Raw genomic sequence first — 15,336 nt, 5'->3', positions numbered from 1 at the left:
AACATCCATTGATCTTTGACTTGACAAAATCAGCATTATTAAAAGACAGGTAACAAAATCTGAGCTTATATTGAATCTGACAAATTAGCTTGTATAGCATCTAGAATAATACATACGAAAAATTAACTGAGGGCGAAAGAGGATAAAAGCATCACATGCAGATACTTCTGGGAGAGGGGGAACTATATCTGCAGGTGAGGTCCATGTTGTGTAGCACATAAAAAAAAATCCTAGGAAAAACGCAATTGACTTACTTGGGTGAAGTGTTTCTCCTTTTGGGGAGATGAAGAGGCAGCAAAGAGGGACAGGAATTCAAAGGCATATGCTGAATGGCTTCTCCATTTCAAAATGGTCATAAAAATATTTAGATCATGGCACTAGGGCACCTTTGAGAAAAAGAACACCTTAACCAGAATAGGCTCATTGCATAATTCTTTAGTAATAATGTATAATTTTCAAGTAATGGAGCGGACTTAAAAAGTAATTGTATTTTAATAGCCGCTATCTATTTTTCTTCTCGCCGTCTGGCGCTTGATCTGTCTCAGCATCACAGGGACACTTTTCCACGCAGTTTCTAGGGAACCATCCTCTTATTCTTGAAACACCTGAGGGAAAAATTAAATTGATGTGAAATAGTCAGATATACTGCAACAGTATTACTGAGACCCATGAGTCCTATTACTTCAAGTTAATAAGCTTTTAGGCTACTTTCCCCTTCCCTTTACCATCTTTTATAAGCACAGTTTGAGGGGGGAAAACAAGTTTTTTTAACTGCTCCTAACAAGCTAGAAAACAGGTATTTCCCAAGCCCCTAAGTGGAGTTGGGGGTACTTCTCAATACGGGTATTCACTTTCACATGTGTGATCATGAAGGGTGTGTTTGGCACACTGTCACACTCCATCTGTTCCAGGGAACTATTTTCTTGTAGCCTTTGTGAATTTCCTTGTCAGACTTTTTCTAACATGTAACTTTCTATATACGGTTGCCTAAGTTGTCATATGGGGTTGATTTAGGATTAATCCAGTGTTATTCAAAGAGCATGCTAGGTTAATCTTTACTTTAAAAAGGAACAGTTCCAATGTGTGAAGGTAAGAAATGTACCACCCTGGTACAGGATGTTGAGAGTGAGAGAGGCGGTTTATGTGGTGTGGGTTGGGGGTGGGAAGAAGGTATTTCCCACTCAATTTTGCTGTGAACCTAAAACTGCTATAAAAAAAATGATAAAGACACAGAAAGTTTCAATCTGTTGGTTTTTATAATAACTTAATAGCCATATCCAAAGGGGGAACGTACAGCATAGGGGCTTAGTGCACAGGCTCTGGAGCCAGACTGCTGGGGTTGGAGCCCTGGCTCTACCTGTTTTTACTGTGGCCTTGGGCGAGTTGCTCAGCCTGTTTCAGTTCCCTCACCAATAAAATGTAAATGATAACACCTATCTCAGAGGACTACTGGGGACTCACTACCACGAGAGAAGCATTTATACAAGTGCCTGTCACATACTTAAGCACGAGCTCCAATGTCAGCCAATATTAAAAAGACCCAGTAAATACAAGTGGAGAAATAATGCAAGAAGCTTGTTTTAGCTGTTTAATGATGTGCCTTTCCAGTTAGTTCCCCTAATGCATGTGATATGTGATTGTTTATAAAAGTTATTCTTGTAAAATTTGGAGTTATTGCTAGCAGTCTTGTCCTTTAAATATCCCTCTCCATTTTCATACCTTCTACAAAGGAATCATCAAGAATTTTGTCTCCATACAACCAGTATCTGAAAGATTTAAAAGATTAAAATTATTTTTCTAGGCTAGATGCCAATTTTGTCATTAAAGAAGAAATTCAGTACTGTCAAATCACTTACCGTAACCCCCTCGTGGCTAGAATGAACTCCCCTTTCTGTAGCCTGATGCGAGGCTCCTCAGTGCAGGGGCTTGTAAAGAAGGTTTTGATTCCTTTATTCAAAGGACAGCAGGCACCACTATAATCTTCTATTACTTTATACCGAACCTGTCATCAGTGATCAGAAGAACGATTTAACATTTACCCATATCTGAGGTTTTCAAGTTTGAAATTAAATTGTTAAAGGTAAATCCAAAATGTCAGGTGACAAGTCTTTCCCTCCCCATTTCCTTATAGGAGGCAACTAATATTTCTCAAGGCTTTTCTTACCCTTCATTTCAAGCACATACCTAATAATTATACTCTAGACCAGTGGTATCCAATAGGACTTTCTGCAATGATAGAAATATTCTGTATTTGCACTAGCCAATGTGGTAGCCCCTCGCCACATGTAGCTACTGGGCTAATATAACCACGGAACTGAATTTTTAATTTAATTTTAATTCATTTAAATTTAAATAGCCATCATATTGTGCAGCATAATTGCAAAGATGGGTTTCATACTAACAAACTATATTAAAGAAAATTATTTTTCTGTTAGCAATGTAAGTTGACTAAATTCCCTCCAAACCTCCCATCCAAACTATTTAAATGAAAACAAATGTGAATTGCATTCAATTTCAACAAATGTTTTAAGACATATTATTTAATAAAAGCCAACATTTGGCTTCTACTCAAAGGCAATTTTAAAAACTACATAGAACTGCAGAGGCTGACAAAAAACAAAAGAAGTCAATATCATAGCAAAAGAATTACTTACACTTCTCACTCTTTTATCTGCTTTTTGTTTCAACTGTTCTATCTGTTTGGAAGATAGAAAAAGAAAAAAAGTCTATTTTCTCAGTGCTGAAATACAGCCTTTCCTCATCTGCTGTAGCAGAGTAACATGACAAACCCCAATTTTCCAGCATTTCAAACTGCTGACAATTTAAAGGCCACCTTTTTTTTTTTCGCATGAAAAGAAGGCTCTCTGACTAAACAGGGGCTGAAGTAGGGCTTTCTTCTTAGTATTGTCTCTCTAATTTCTTCATCTGTGTATATTCATAGAGATCCCCTGTGGCCTTGGACCAGGCAGATGGGTTCTCTACCTCATGGAGCTTGCAGGCTGGTACTTAAGGTGAAGATGACACAGAGAGGTTCACTGATTCTTCAGAGCCATGGTAAACAGACTGCAAAACTCACCAAAACAAGTTTTGACTAAAAGTCATCTTATGACTCACTTTCTCCACTTTGTCAGCAACAATGTATTAAATGGCACTCTATTACATACAGTTGGGGAAATAAAGAAAACACATGGTCTCTGTCCTAGATTCTTTCCAGTTAAAGATATAAGCTACAAGAATTAAAAGTACGAGACCTCGTGTGCTGCCATACAGTAGAATAGGATTAAGTGCCAAATCCAGATACATCTAGAATACAGAGCTTAAACTTTCGGGAAGAGGTGGGACTGAAACTTGTCTTCATAATTTCTGAAGAGTAGGTCAGACGAAAGAGAAAAAAAAAAGCGTGGGCAAGGTTAGGTGGGTGGAATGTACAAGTGGTTCATTGAGTAGACTAGGCTGATTGGAAAAAATGGTTCCTGTTTGGAAACAGTTGGAAGGTAGTTTTAAACCATATTTTATAAAACTATGTTAAAGTAGCAGGACTTTATCTCACAGGTATGGAGAGTTAAGGAAAGATTAAAATAAAAGTAGAGACAGGGTACGAGGAGTGCATTAGATTATTAATTTAGATTCATTCTGTCACATACTGAAGAAAATATTTTATTACTTATTTTACCATAAAATGTTATCTGAGTTAAGAGGAAGAAGGTGAGGCAAAAAGAAAAGACGATGTGAACAAAAATACTCACTGTTAAACTGTATGGATGACAGCCTTCTCTTATGGGCCACTCTAGTCCATCTCCTTCAGGGACCCCGGACCATGTAAATACCTGTTTAAAGTTCTTCCATTGACTTCCCATATCATAAGGAAAAACAAAGACTTCATCTAGTTGATAATATTGTATTCGATCTTTAGCCTGTGGGTAACAAGGATGTAAGATGGCAGATGCCTTAAGTGGCTTTTAGTAATATACTATTGAGAAGAACATTTATTCTTCAAATTTGTATCATTCCTACAAATACATCCTCCTTGTTGTGACGTTGATATACACAGAAGAGCTAAATAAATTTATGACATTATCGGAAGAATTTGACACATGACACCAACCTCCTATGACATGAGACCACTCAGAAAATGTCTGACAGGACTTGTTTAAGAATAAGCATTCAAAAGTGCCCATTAGAAGAGTTAGTAACTTAATTCCATATATAAAAAATCCTTAATGCTCCTGTTGTTCAGCAGACAAAAGAATCCATGTGTAAAGAGATGTTGATAAATAGATGTAAGAGGAAGCAAGGGTTTACTCAGAATGGAAGAACTGTTTTGTGGGGTGCACTAGGATGGGTGGCAGAGACACCTGTGGAGCGGCCATGAAAGGTGTAACAGGGGACACATCATTTTAAGAAAATTATTATTTTTTTAAGCTAGTAGGTATGTGCAGGAGATCACCTTTCAGTTTTTTTATACTATTACACATTATGTATACTTATTTATATATGCAGTTATACATATATTTTGTGCATATGTAAATATTCAGGCTGTATAAATTATATTCTAGACATTTAAATTGTTAAGTTTTAACTTGAGATAAATTGGCTAAGAATTTCTTAAGTTTCACTGACACCTAGTGGTATAAAGATACATTACTTATTCCTACAATAAATATACAAACCCAGCTGAAATTTGTTGTATAAATTTTAGTATCTGGTAATTTTGATAAATCATCTATAAACTTAATACGATCATTTATTTGAATTTTTTACTCAGCAACAAAGTAGTTTTAAAATAACTCCTAAGGTTTAGCATGGCACTTTATAAAGAGCCTTGGTCATCACCAAAAATACTATTAATCTCATGTCAATATATTATGCTAACTAGAAATGATACTTTGAAATATATGATTATCAAAGAACAGGATTTTAAGGAAAAGCTTCATATAGTTACTTATAAAGTGCTACTGATGTTAATTCAATTCAAAGAATTATTAAGCTACATGTAAAATGTATGAATCTACTGACTTGTATAAATCCATCCCCACTCAGAAAAGGGCAATTTCTTTTCCCTTTTTCATAAACAAAAGTTTCAGAGTCTTTAAGATTCTCAGACAACAGAGATTTAGGCTATGAACCAAGAAAATGTGGCAAGGATGAGAGTAACTTACAAAAATGACTAAAGCATGGTCTCTGCCTAGGAAGCACTCAGTGAGGTTGGCCGAAGGGATGAGAGTGGGGTGGGGAGGGAGTACCTATCAATATGTGTCACAAGGTGACACAAGTGTGCAATAGGCACTATGGGAAAAGGCAACAAAAGTATTTAACCTTGTCTTGTCTAGGGAGAGTCAAGAAAGCTTCCTTAGAAGGAATGACACAAACTAATTCTTGAGGGACAAGAAATCAGGCAAAGAAATAGGGGGATGTGCATTCTAGGCAGAAGGAACATGCGGAAAGATACAGAAGCATAAGATGTACAAACAATGAGTTACTTGGTATTAGTTGGTATCAAGTGTGAGATGGGGTGGTGAGGCGTGGGGAAAGTGGTTGAGAAGCGCATAAGGGAAGACATGAAAGGTTTTATCATGTACAAGTTAAATAAGGATTTTGGACTTAAACCTGCATATCAGTGGTTCTCAAAGCAAACTTTGCACACCTCTTTGGGTCCCTGAGACCTTTTTGGGGGGTTCAACAAAGTCATTATAATACATCTGAGGTCATCATAGTGTTGACGTTGGCAGTGGTGGGTAAAAGTGCTGACACCTTAAGCAGGAATCAAAAGAGTGGCACCCTCCCCCTCCCCAACAAAGAAAAGGTTTACTCAAGAATGTCACTGATGAAGCAATACAAATTATTATTTTTATTAAATTTCAACCCTCAAGTAGATGTCTTGTTAATATTCTGTGTGACAAAATGGGAAGTACACATAAAGCATGCCGAAGTGGTTATCTCCAGAAAAACACCTGTTTGAGTTGTGAGCTAACAAAAGCTGTGTAGCCAGCCAGCTTTTATCATGTAATGCTGTTTCTTTCTGAAAGAATGAGTAACGTAACAGGCAAACTAAAGTTATCCAAATTTCAGTACGGCAGACATTTTCTCAAAAATGACCCAAGTCAGGCTGTTACTTCAATGTAAACAACTGAGCATTTGTTACCAGTAAAAAAATTAAGGTTTGCAAGTGAAAATTAGAATTTTGGAAAATTTTTATCCACCACTATGAGCTTGACGCTTCCCAGTATTTAAAGATTTTTTCCCCCATAAAATTGGTAGTAACACGAATGATATATGAACATTTGGAAAATCTGCCTAACCTTGTAAATCAGTATTTTCCAAATGACTAATGCCTGATATCCTAAAATCATGAATGGGTGAAAGATCCATTCAAAGAGCAGAACAGACTGATGGGTTTAAATGTAAAAGAGTACAAGAAGTTTACTGATACAGTTTCAGATGTCACATGGAACTAACTTTTCAAGAACTGTCACTTGTTAAGTTTTAATGTCATATCAAAGAATATTCACTATTGTCTAAAAGGTCTATTAAAATACTCCACCCTTTTCTACCTACTTATTTGTGTGAGGGTGGATTTTCTTCATATACTTCAATTAAAGCAATATATCTCAACAGATTGAATGCAGGAGATGTGAGAATCCAACTGTCTTCTGTTAAATCAGATATTAAAGAGATTTGTAAAAATATAAAACAATGCCACTCTTCTCCCTATTTTTTATTTTGGAAAATATTTTTCAAAAATATGCTAATGTTATAATGGACTTATCATTTTAAAATGAAATTAATAAATCTTCAAAAATTTTCTCAAAAAATACAGCAAATAACAATAGATGTGACATTCATTAACAAAATCTCTTTAGTGTCCTTAACCATTTTTAAGAATGTATAAGGGTCCTGAGACCAAAAAGTTTGAGACCTGCAGCTGTAGATTAAATTGTATAAACTGACTTTCAGGGGACTAAATATGTCCTAGGGGTATGTTTTTTGGACCCACAAAGGTTTTTTGTTTGCTTTTAATTCGAATTGCTTGCTAGCATTTTATAATGAAAAGATGTCATAGAAACCCAGATCTCTTACTTTTCTTGAAAAAACAACAATTAGATGATCTCACAACACTGGCTGAGTATTCCCCTGGGGCAACAATCAGTTGTGGTATACAGGTGGCCCCACTCAGCTAGGCTGCCTGCTGGGCCCGTGCCGCCCTCTGGGTTTACACCTCTGCTACAGTGATGAGCAGCGGTGAGGCTCTGAGAGTTATAAGAAGCAGGGTAGTCAAATTTACTTTCTACACTAGAAACACAACTGACAGAGTGAAGTATGTATTGGAGGTTGTGAGGTCTGTGGCAAACTGCATGTTATGGTATATGCCCTTGCTGATGTCTGAAGCACTAAGAAAAACCTGATGGCATCTTGGTAGGACAGAAGTTACTTTCGAAATGGGCTATGTTCTCCTCTAGTCTGAAAGAGAACGGCCAAATTGTTTAATATGGCCTCTTCAGCAACTCAGGGTGTATGAGAAGCATATTTCTGTGAGAGTTATATTAAACTAGGAATGAATCAAAATGTCTCCTATATTAACCTTTTATGTGGCATGCAAATGACTTAAGGAAGCCGTATGGCAGTGAAGTTTCCACTTCCGGGCTTTTAAGCGTTAATAGGGTCTATTAGTCAATACTTCATTGATACTGAGGAAACAGTAGTAAATTTACCTTTTCTTCAATCCATGATTCAATAGAAGTTTTGTTTCTGAGAATTATTTTCATCTGAAAATGAAATGATAATAAAATTTTGTAATAGTTCAGATTTCAGGTTATTATCTTCAGATAATCATTTTAGAAGATGATTGCAGATTACCACCTTCATACTGACACTACGAGATAGTGTTTATTGCTTCATTCCATAGATGCCGGTACCAGGTTAATAAAGGTTACTTACCACAGTGTGTGGTGCATCTGACTCTAAAACCCTTGTTCTTAACCACTGACTGTACTACACCGTCTCTAAGTAAAATAATTACATTAATCCATAAGCAAATCCAAGTCTACCATTTTAATAAAAATTCACATTCTAAGTATTACCTGCTAAGGCTTTCAGAGTATTAATAAAACATTGATATCTATTCAATCAGTATCAGTACTTAGTGTGTATTTTGCTATTAAAATTTCTTATCACTATTTTTAATTAACCTTAAATTTATAATTAATCTATTTATTACAAGTAACATGACTCATTTCTATCAACATATATTCCGCTTGCCTTAAAAACTGAATATATTCAGTTTGAAACCTATTATTCAATTTTTTCTACATATAACTAATTCCACTTACGTATGTTTTATACACCACAGGATTTTAGTTTATTTCTAGTATTATTCTTAATTATAGGCATTGGGAAAAACAAGCAAAGAATTTGATCCCAGGCTAGAAAACATGAAGTATAACCAAAACCAGCTTATTTTAAACTGAGAGTTCAGAAAGGGTTGGGCGATGTATCAGGGCTGTTTGCCCAGCATTTCTAATTCTGTAACAGTTCTGAATTTCCTTAAGCCTGGCTGTGTCTTCACAAAGACAGCACAGCACAGTGAAAACCACCCTGGACTCCGAGTTCTCATCATATACGAAGGGCCAGCACAATGTCTGGCCTACAGTGGGCCTTCAATTAATGAAGAAACTAATTACGTGAACGAAATCGGTCAAAAGAACTGTTTTGTGATCCCTTCAGTGCTACATCCTCCTTCTCTGTGTTTTTGCAGCACCTGTACATAAATCTATGATAGACATAGAACCCTGTAATTATTTACTGTTTACTACTAATTGTGAGTTCCCAGAGGGCAGGACCCTTTTCATTTTCATTACTGTAGTTCAGCAGAGTAATTCATCACACAGTAGGCATTAACTAACACCTGTATCACAGGGTTGTTAGAGATTAAATGAGCTAACAACATGTGAAGTGCCTAAAACAGTGTCTGCACATGGTTAAGTGCTCCATAAATGTTATATTATGATGATAACGATTCAATATATACTATCATAAAATAATAATTATGTTTACTGAGTACACAAATGGGTGATCTTGGGTAAGTCACTTAAGCTTTCCGTGACTTAATTACTCATCCATAAGGGAGGGAAAATAATACCTCTTTTGGGATTGATGTGCAGATCATGAGAGTCTAAACGTAAGAGCTTTCTCAATGATAAAGTGCTACGTACCATTTTTTTAAATTAGATCAATTAACCTAGAAATTCTGGCAAAGTAACTCCAAAATTCTGACTAGTTCAGAGAAGATTAAGTTAGTTACCTAGATGGAACAAGTAACACTAGTTTCCATTTCGTAGTGCGTACTTACATGCAGCCTTTATCTCTTTCTTATTATAAGGAGCCCCAATAATTTGACAACTTTGAGCTAGAAGTAACCAAGGAACTTACCTGGGTAAAAAACAACATCCCAACGGCTATGGTTGTTCCTAAAGCTAGTCCCAAGGCAAACAAGGTGGCAGCAAACGCAGCCAGTCCAAATGGAAGAACTGGAAGAGGGTCTCTCCGGGCTGCACTCATATCAATCTTGACCGTGTTCCACCCAAAGGAGAGCTACAAACAACAACACACACTCGACAGTGGTCCAGTGGTCCAGACTCTACTGGAACATTTAAAACACCTTGATCAAAACAATCAACAAATGATCATGTGACACTATGGCCCAAGCAAACATAGCTGCTGCCAGGGAATTCTGTAGCTTGAACCTACTGACGGATACGCATGGTATCATTCTTAGTTATTCTCAAATGTTACTTTTTTTTAAATTGTTTCTTCAGAAAGTGTTAGGCATACTCCAAACATTAACATGCATTTACAACACTAGTCTAAATGAACCAATTCAGACACCCATCTAAGTTGTAACTCTGTCTCCCATCTTCTCCTTGCTTTTCTATATTTACAATAATCTTCCATTGCAACAAATATAGCCTATTTAATTGTTCCTTCATGTTCCACAACCAGAGGTTAAAAACTGGCAAAATGCAGGCCCAATATGGCCTGCAGATGTGTAGTGCAGGGCCTGGAAAATGTTTTAAAATATTCAGAATTAGGTGCCAATACTTAGAAATCAAGAGATTTCATATTTTAAAAATCCAGCTTTTCAGATATTTTTGCTTGAAAAATTGGAAGGTCTGGCATCACTGGGCTCAATTCCCAAACATCAAAAATTGGCTGAAGTTGAATATGGGCTGTCCCGTCTCTGAAGGGCATGTGATCTACAGTGTGCCCCAGTGCCATTGGGCCTGTGTCCCTGATTTAACCTTCCAGGCCTTTTTAGGGACTTGAATTCTGACTCCTGAACTTTTATCTCATGACTATGTACTCATGAATCGACTCATCTGTTACAGGATATTTTAGGACGTGCAACTGCTCCATGAGCCAGGGCACTGGAATTAGAAATGAACAAAAGAACTACAACTTGTCACCTGAATTGGGTGAAAACAGAAAGTCCTCGTGTCGTCTTTTTCTTCTTGTTCTTTTCCCCCCCTCTAATTATTCTTACCACAGCTACCAAGTTTGAAATCTAGTAAATTAAATATACAGTACTAAAATATTTATCAACTTCAACTAGAGCTAGGAAGGTGAGTTTCTAGAACAAAGTAATCTTTCCTCATCTTAAAATTAAGTTTTAATTTTTTTTTTAAAGATTCCATATAGAGGTAGAACAAAGTTTGTTTCCCCACCTAAATCATAGAAAACATACTTCCAAAAGGGACTTCTTAAATAATCTTGATAACTACTATTTAATCTGGCATGAATGATTTTAAAACATTTTCACTTACCCTGTTATAAAGCTGTGTATACATAGTCATAACAAAAATGAAGGCAGCGTGAATACAACCCAGGGGTGCTAAAAGGAGAAAGAGTGTGAACGAAGCATGATTTTGGTAACCACAACAGTTGTTGATCCAAGGACAGTGATGGTCCATCTTCATCACACACCTAACAAGAAAAATTTACATAAATCATGAGGCAGAAAATCCTGTCTACTTTGAATAACTTTGGTCTTCAAAAGATCAAGCAAATAGGAACCCAACACGTCCACGAGTCACAGAGGAATTATACTTCATGGAACAAAAAGAAAAATCTTTATGAGTTTTTAAACAACTCTGAACAGTGACTTCTTTTCAATTCTAAACAGCACAAGAAAGGGCAGTCTTCATAACAGCTTCTGAGGAAAAGATATCTGCTACTTGTAAGTTTGTTTCAAGAAGTCAGGAAGCCCGCAGAGAGGCTCATTATAAAGGAATGAGCACCGTTTCTGGGTTTCCTCTGGCTCTGAAATGCAGTGACTGAAGTGGAATACATTAGAGACGCAACAAAATCACTTATAGATCTCCGCTGGGGTTGATGGGGCCTAGCAGATGCTTATAACTTCCTTCCTTCCTGTCCTCACCCTTCAGATGTAGAATCTCTGAGCTAAGCAAGCAACTATGGAATATAAGATGTGGTGTAATAAAGTCTCACTGAACTTCCTTCCCTTGTTGTTGCAAGCAGAAAATTTCCTGGCCTCAAGCCAACTTTATATGCCGCCACAGTTCTCCTGAACCTCAACATTCTCACCAGAAATTTCTTATTAATCAATGGATATAGCTATTCATTCATTTGAAAAGGATCTAGCTTATTTCCCACTTTTTTACAGTGACTCTGTTTTCTTTTCATTAAGGTTTTTATATTAAACACTTACGATAATAGGCACCTGGATTCATTTACTAGATTTGTCTCAAGTGCAAATGTTAATAATGGAAAACTCAGCTCTTCTAAAATGGAGGTTATGGACACTTAAGTATTTTGACAATATTTTCTATAAAGTAGTCACGATGCAGAGAATAAAACTAGGATTGATGTGGCAGAAAGAACAACAAAAGGCTACTCGACAAGTGGATCAGTTCCCGACGAATGGGACAGACAGTACCTGTTACACTTTCGGCAGTGATGTGACCGTGGCGCCTTGTACGCTTGGCAGACTTTACAGTACTGGAGGTACATGCTATCCTGAGAATTTTCCTTGCCAGCAAAATAAAAAGAAAAATACATCAGATAACTGACCCTAAGTAATAACAAGCCTTATGAATAAATGCTTTCCTATGGTTTGACTTCCTTCTATGGGGATGGGGGGATGGGTGGAATCTTAACTTGCATTTCCAGCCCTTTGACTGGAGCTAAAGTATTTTTAAAGAACAGATTTCTGGTAACAGCGGTGTCACTGTCCCAATTACCAAGAAGTCATTTTTAATTTCTCTCTTCCGTGCTCTACCCAAATCCATTGTCACTGAGTATGACTGGTTCTACTTACCCAAATTCTTGGTAGAAAGGGAGTTTAGAAAAAAAGTAGCTGACAACTTGGTAGGTATTTTAGAGTGGGGACTCAATTATCAGAGTTAATACTCTTAACAACATTCCTATAACACAACTCTATGTCAGAGCTCTGCTTGAAAACCTCTAATCACTCCCTGCGGTCTCACAGGTTCTCATTTATTTGAGATCTTCCATAATCTGCTTTTGTTTCAGGCTTATCTGCACTACACAGTCTGTTCCTCGTTTCCGAAGACACTCTCCCACCACTCTCACCCTGAAATGCCTTCTTCCCCATCTTCTGGGTGAATTTCCACTTCTCACTTAGATCCCCAGCTGAAAATTATCAATTCCATCTAACTTCAACAGCACTCACCACATCTACTCTATAGTTTAGTCATTTGCACAAGTGCCTTGGTTTCTCTCCTTAGTTACAAGGTTTTCAGAATATGAATTGTGTCTTATCCATTTCTGTACCCACTTCATATAGTACACTTGTGTTTCTCCAATTTTAACATACCCAAGACTCATTTGGGGATTTTGTTAAATGCAGATTCTGATTCCGTAGGTCTGGAGCCCAAGATTTCACATTTCTAACAAACTACCAGCTGATGTCCCCCAACAAGAAATACAGAAATTCCTAAGCGTAAACTTTTTAACAAATTTTAAGAAGCTATAAATTGATTCATATGGTTGTACTTCCCAATTTTCACTGAAATGATTTAACATCTTTAATAGACAGCAGTTTCAAAGGGTTTTTCTCAGTTCTGAGTATGTTAATGCATCACATGTAAAAGGATCCAAGAACCAAACTGCATTGTGAAATTATAAGTGAAGTGTATGATAGGCAGTGTTTCCTAAACTAATGACTGTGGACTCAAACCCCCTCCTTTTTTTTTTTTTTTTTAATGCAAGACAAGTATTCAATTAAATCGCTTTGGGAAATACTAATTTAGATCAATATTTTCAAACAGGTATGAAATAAATTATTTGAGCTTTAAATGATCAGTGATTAGAATATGCTTAGTCTCTAGGCAAAAAGTACATTGGTGTTATTAGTTAGAAAATGCAGCAAAAACTAAATATGTGATTATCATTAGAGTTCATCATATAAAGGGATCTTTTTCTTACCGGTTTCCACCCGAGAGGGACAAAGCCAGGACCGACAAACATGGCATTAAAGTAATTATACAGAATCATGACAGTCCAATTTATCAACATGATGAAATTCACGCTTCCTCCTGTTGTATGTAAGGGCCAATACCACAACACAGAGTCGATCATGGCCATCGTAGAACATATTGCTATAACACCAAGGGCTATAACGGGACCCCAGTGACACAGTCTCTTTAATTCTTGGAGATTTTCAAACTTGATCACTGAGCAGAATGTACCCATTTTGGTGAGGAAGAATGCCTTCCTATCTTTAAAGAATTACAGATTTCTTTTTTCTGTGCACACATTTCTGTGTGCCACAAGTCCAGGTGTGTTCCTGAATTGTCATGCCTTCAAGTTGTGTGATGTTAATGCAGATTATGCCATTTTCACTGTTACATACTCAGGGGTCTTTACTAGGAGAATCCAGTATCTCGGTTTGAAACCCGATCTAAAGAAAACAAAATGAGAAAGTTCAGTGAAAAATTTTATTATACACTACATTTAACTTCAGTAACCACCTAAACAAAAGCATCTCACAAATGCACAACCACGGGATGAGTATCTTGTCAGATGTCAAAAAGAACTATTTTTATCTTATCCAAAATAAGGTTCAAGTGTAAATGGCATGTAAACTGAATACGATTGTCAGGGGACTGATTGATTATCCAACGTTTAGTGAATGGTTTGAGGAGACAAACAATTTTAGAGCTGGGAAGCAGGGCCTCAGGGTTGATCTAATCCAGTCTCCTTCATAGCAAAGAAATTGGCTTGGAGGGACTAAGTGATTAGACCAAGGTCACAGGTAACAGCTGAACCCAGAATAGAAACCAAGTCACTGAACTCCCTTTGCAGAGTTCTAAACTACCTCTTACCGAGTTTCGAATTAAGTCAAGTATGAGCCAGACAAGGTCGACACCATTTGCCTGCGGTGGCCCCCCAAACACCAACATAACGGTCTATTTGGGCCAAAGGTAAGGAAGCAAGAGAGTGAAAGCAAGGACAGAGTGCAAGGAGAGGAGGGAGGAGACGGGAGATGTGTGTGAAATCATGACTGGAGGCGTATATGAGAAAGATCATGAGTAAGTATACTTAAGGGGTGGGGGGGAGAAGAGGAAGTGCCTCCCGGAGGACGGACGGGGAAGACAGGAGGGCGAGCGCCGGGCAGATATGGAGAAGGGTATTTCTGATGGGACTGCAGTGAATCAAGGGAAGGAGATGTGAGGAATAGGTAATAAAGACTTCCACGCAACAGATGCCGCTGCCTTGTGCCTCAGTTTCCCGCCCGTGTCATGGAGCGGCGCTTAGAAATCCTCACTCAAAGGAGGAACGTCCTGGTAAGCGTGGTTGGTCCCAAAGAACTGGAGCCTCACTTGGGTGGAGTGAAGACCACCAAATTCATGGCTACATCCCCAGCCTTGACTCCCACCTCAGTCCGGTCCTTGGTGCCCGCTCCTCGGCCATCGCATTTCCGGGGCGGCCTGGGCTCACCCGGAACAGGTTTTCTCCTTTTCGGGTAACTCCATCATGGGTGCCTCAGTCCAGCGCAAGCAGGGAGCAAATCCTGGTACCTAGAGGCTGGAGTGCGAAATCGGCAACGACCCGCGGGTCTCTCCGCCAGCGCTCTCGCAGTTAGTTGCTCTCCCGTTCAGGCCCTGTGCGCAGGCTCCGTGATAGTCACTTCCGGGAGGTCAGCTGCATTAAAGTTCCCTTCCGAAGCAAGCTCCGGTACCTGTGGCTCGGGGGGATGGAACCGCTTTCCAGAACGTAGAGTGGGGGGGAAAAAAGCTTTCAGTGATCCCCGAGAACCCGAATATTTTTGGAGCCATTTGGGGGTACTAATTGAAGTGG

General features: G+C 38.0%; 2 protein-coding genes across 8 annotated transcripts in view; one reads left to right on the top strand and one right to left on the bottom strand.

Annotated features, from left to right (window-relative positions):
• Window positions 1–15,167, bottom strand: ZDHHC6 (zinc finger DHHC-type palmitoyltransferase 6). 4 transcript variants are annotated; one of them, XM_033130106.1, is made up of 11 exons: window positions 14,977–15,167; window positions 13,462–13,936; window positions 11,951–12,042; window positions 10,818–10,977; window positions 9,427–9,588; window positions 7,710–7,763; window positions 3,747–3,914; window positions 2,655–2,696; window positions 1,857–2,002; window positions 1,720–1,766; window positions 1–605 (listed from the first exon to the last, which is right to left on the bottom strand). In XM_033130106.1, the coding sequence occupies exons 2-11, from the start codon at window positions 13,726–13,728 to the stop codon at window positions 502–504; spliced, it is 1,242 nt and encodes a 413-aa protein (XP_032985997.1). In that variant the 5' UTR covers window positions 13,729–13,936; window positions 14,977–15,167; the 3' UTR covers window positions 1–501. The 4 variants fall into 4 exon arrangements, with proteins under 4 accessions (XP_032985997.1, XP_032985996.1, XP_032985999.1 ...); XM_033130105.1 differs by having other exon boundaries at window positions 14,915–15,154; XM_033130108.1 differs by lacking the exon at window positions 14,977–15,167 and having other exon boundaries at window positions 10,818–10,885; window positions 13,462–13,508.
• Window positions 15,085–15,336, top strand: part of VTI1A (vesicle transport through interaction with t-SNAREs 1A) — a 327,917-nt gene continuing 327,665 nt past the window's right edge. For all 4 annotated transcript variants that reach the window (XM_033130109.1, XM_033130112.1, XM_033130113.1 and 1 more), the window contains exon 1: window positions 15,085–15,213. The gene's annotated coding sequence lies outside the window, so the exon portion shown is untranslated. The remainder of the gene's footprint in view (window positions 15,214–15,336) is intronic.

This window comes from Rhinolophus ferrumequinum, chromosome 16 (assembly GCF_004115265.2).
Source record: "Rhinolophus ferrumequinum isolate MPI-CBG mRhiFer1 chromosome 16, mRhiFer1_v1.p, whole genome shotgun sequence".
NCBI lineage: Eukaryota > Metazoa > Chordata > Mammalia > Chiroptera > Rhinolophidae > Rhinolophus > Rhinolophus ferrumequinum.
The sequence above is the reverse complement of the archived record's forward strand: the minus strand, read 5'-3'. Positions and strand labels throughout refer to the sequence as shown.

Bases quoted from the DNA above. Each gene is read 5' to 3' on its own strand.
- ZDHHC6 (XM_033130106.1), bottom strand. From the start codon at position 13,728: ATGGGTACATTCTGCTCAGTGATCAAGTTTGAAAATCTCCAAGAATTA. The intron at 10,978-11,950 runs GTACTGTCTGTC...TTTTCTTGTTAG, and splicing joins CACTGCCGAAAGTGTAACAG to GTGTGTGATGAAGATGGACC. The intron at 2,697-3,746 runs GTGAGTATTTTT...TCTTCCAAACAG, and splicing joins GTCATCCATACAGTTTAACA to ATAGAACAGTTGAAACAAAA.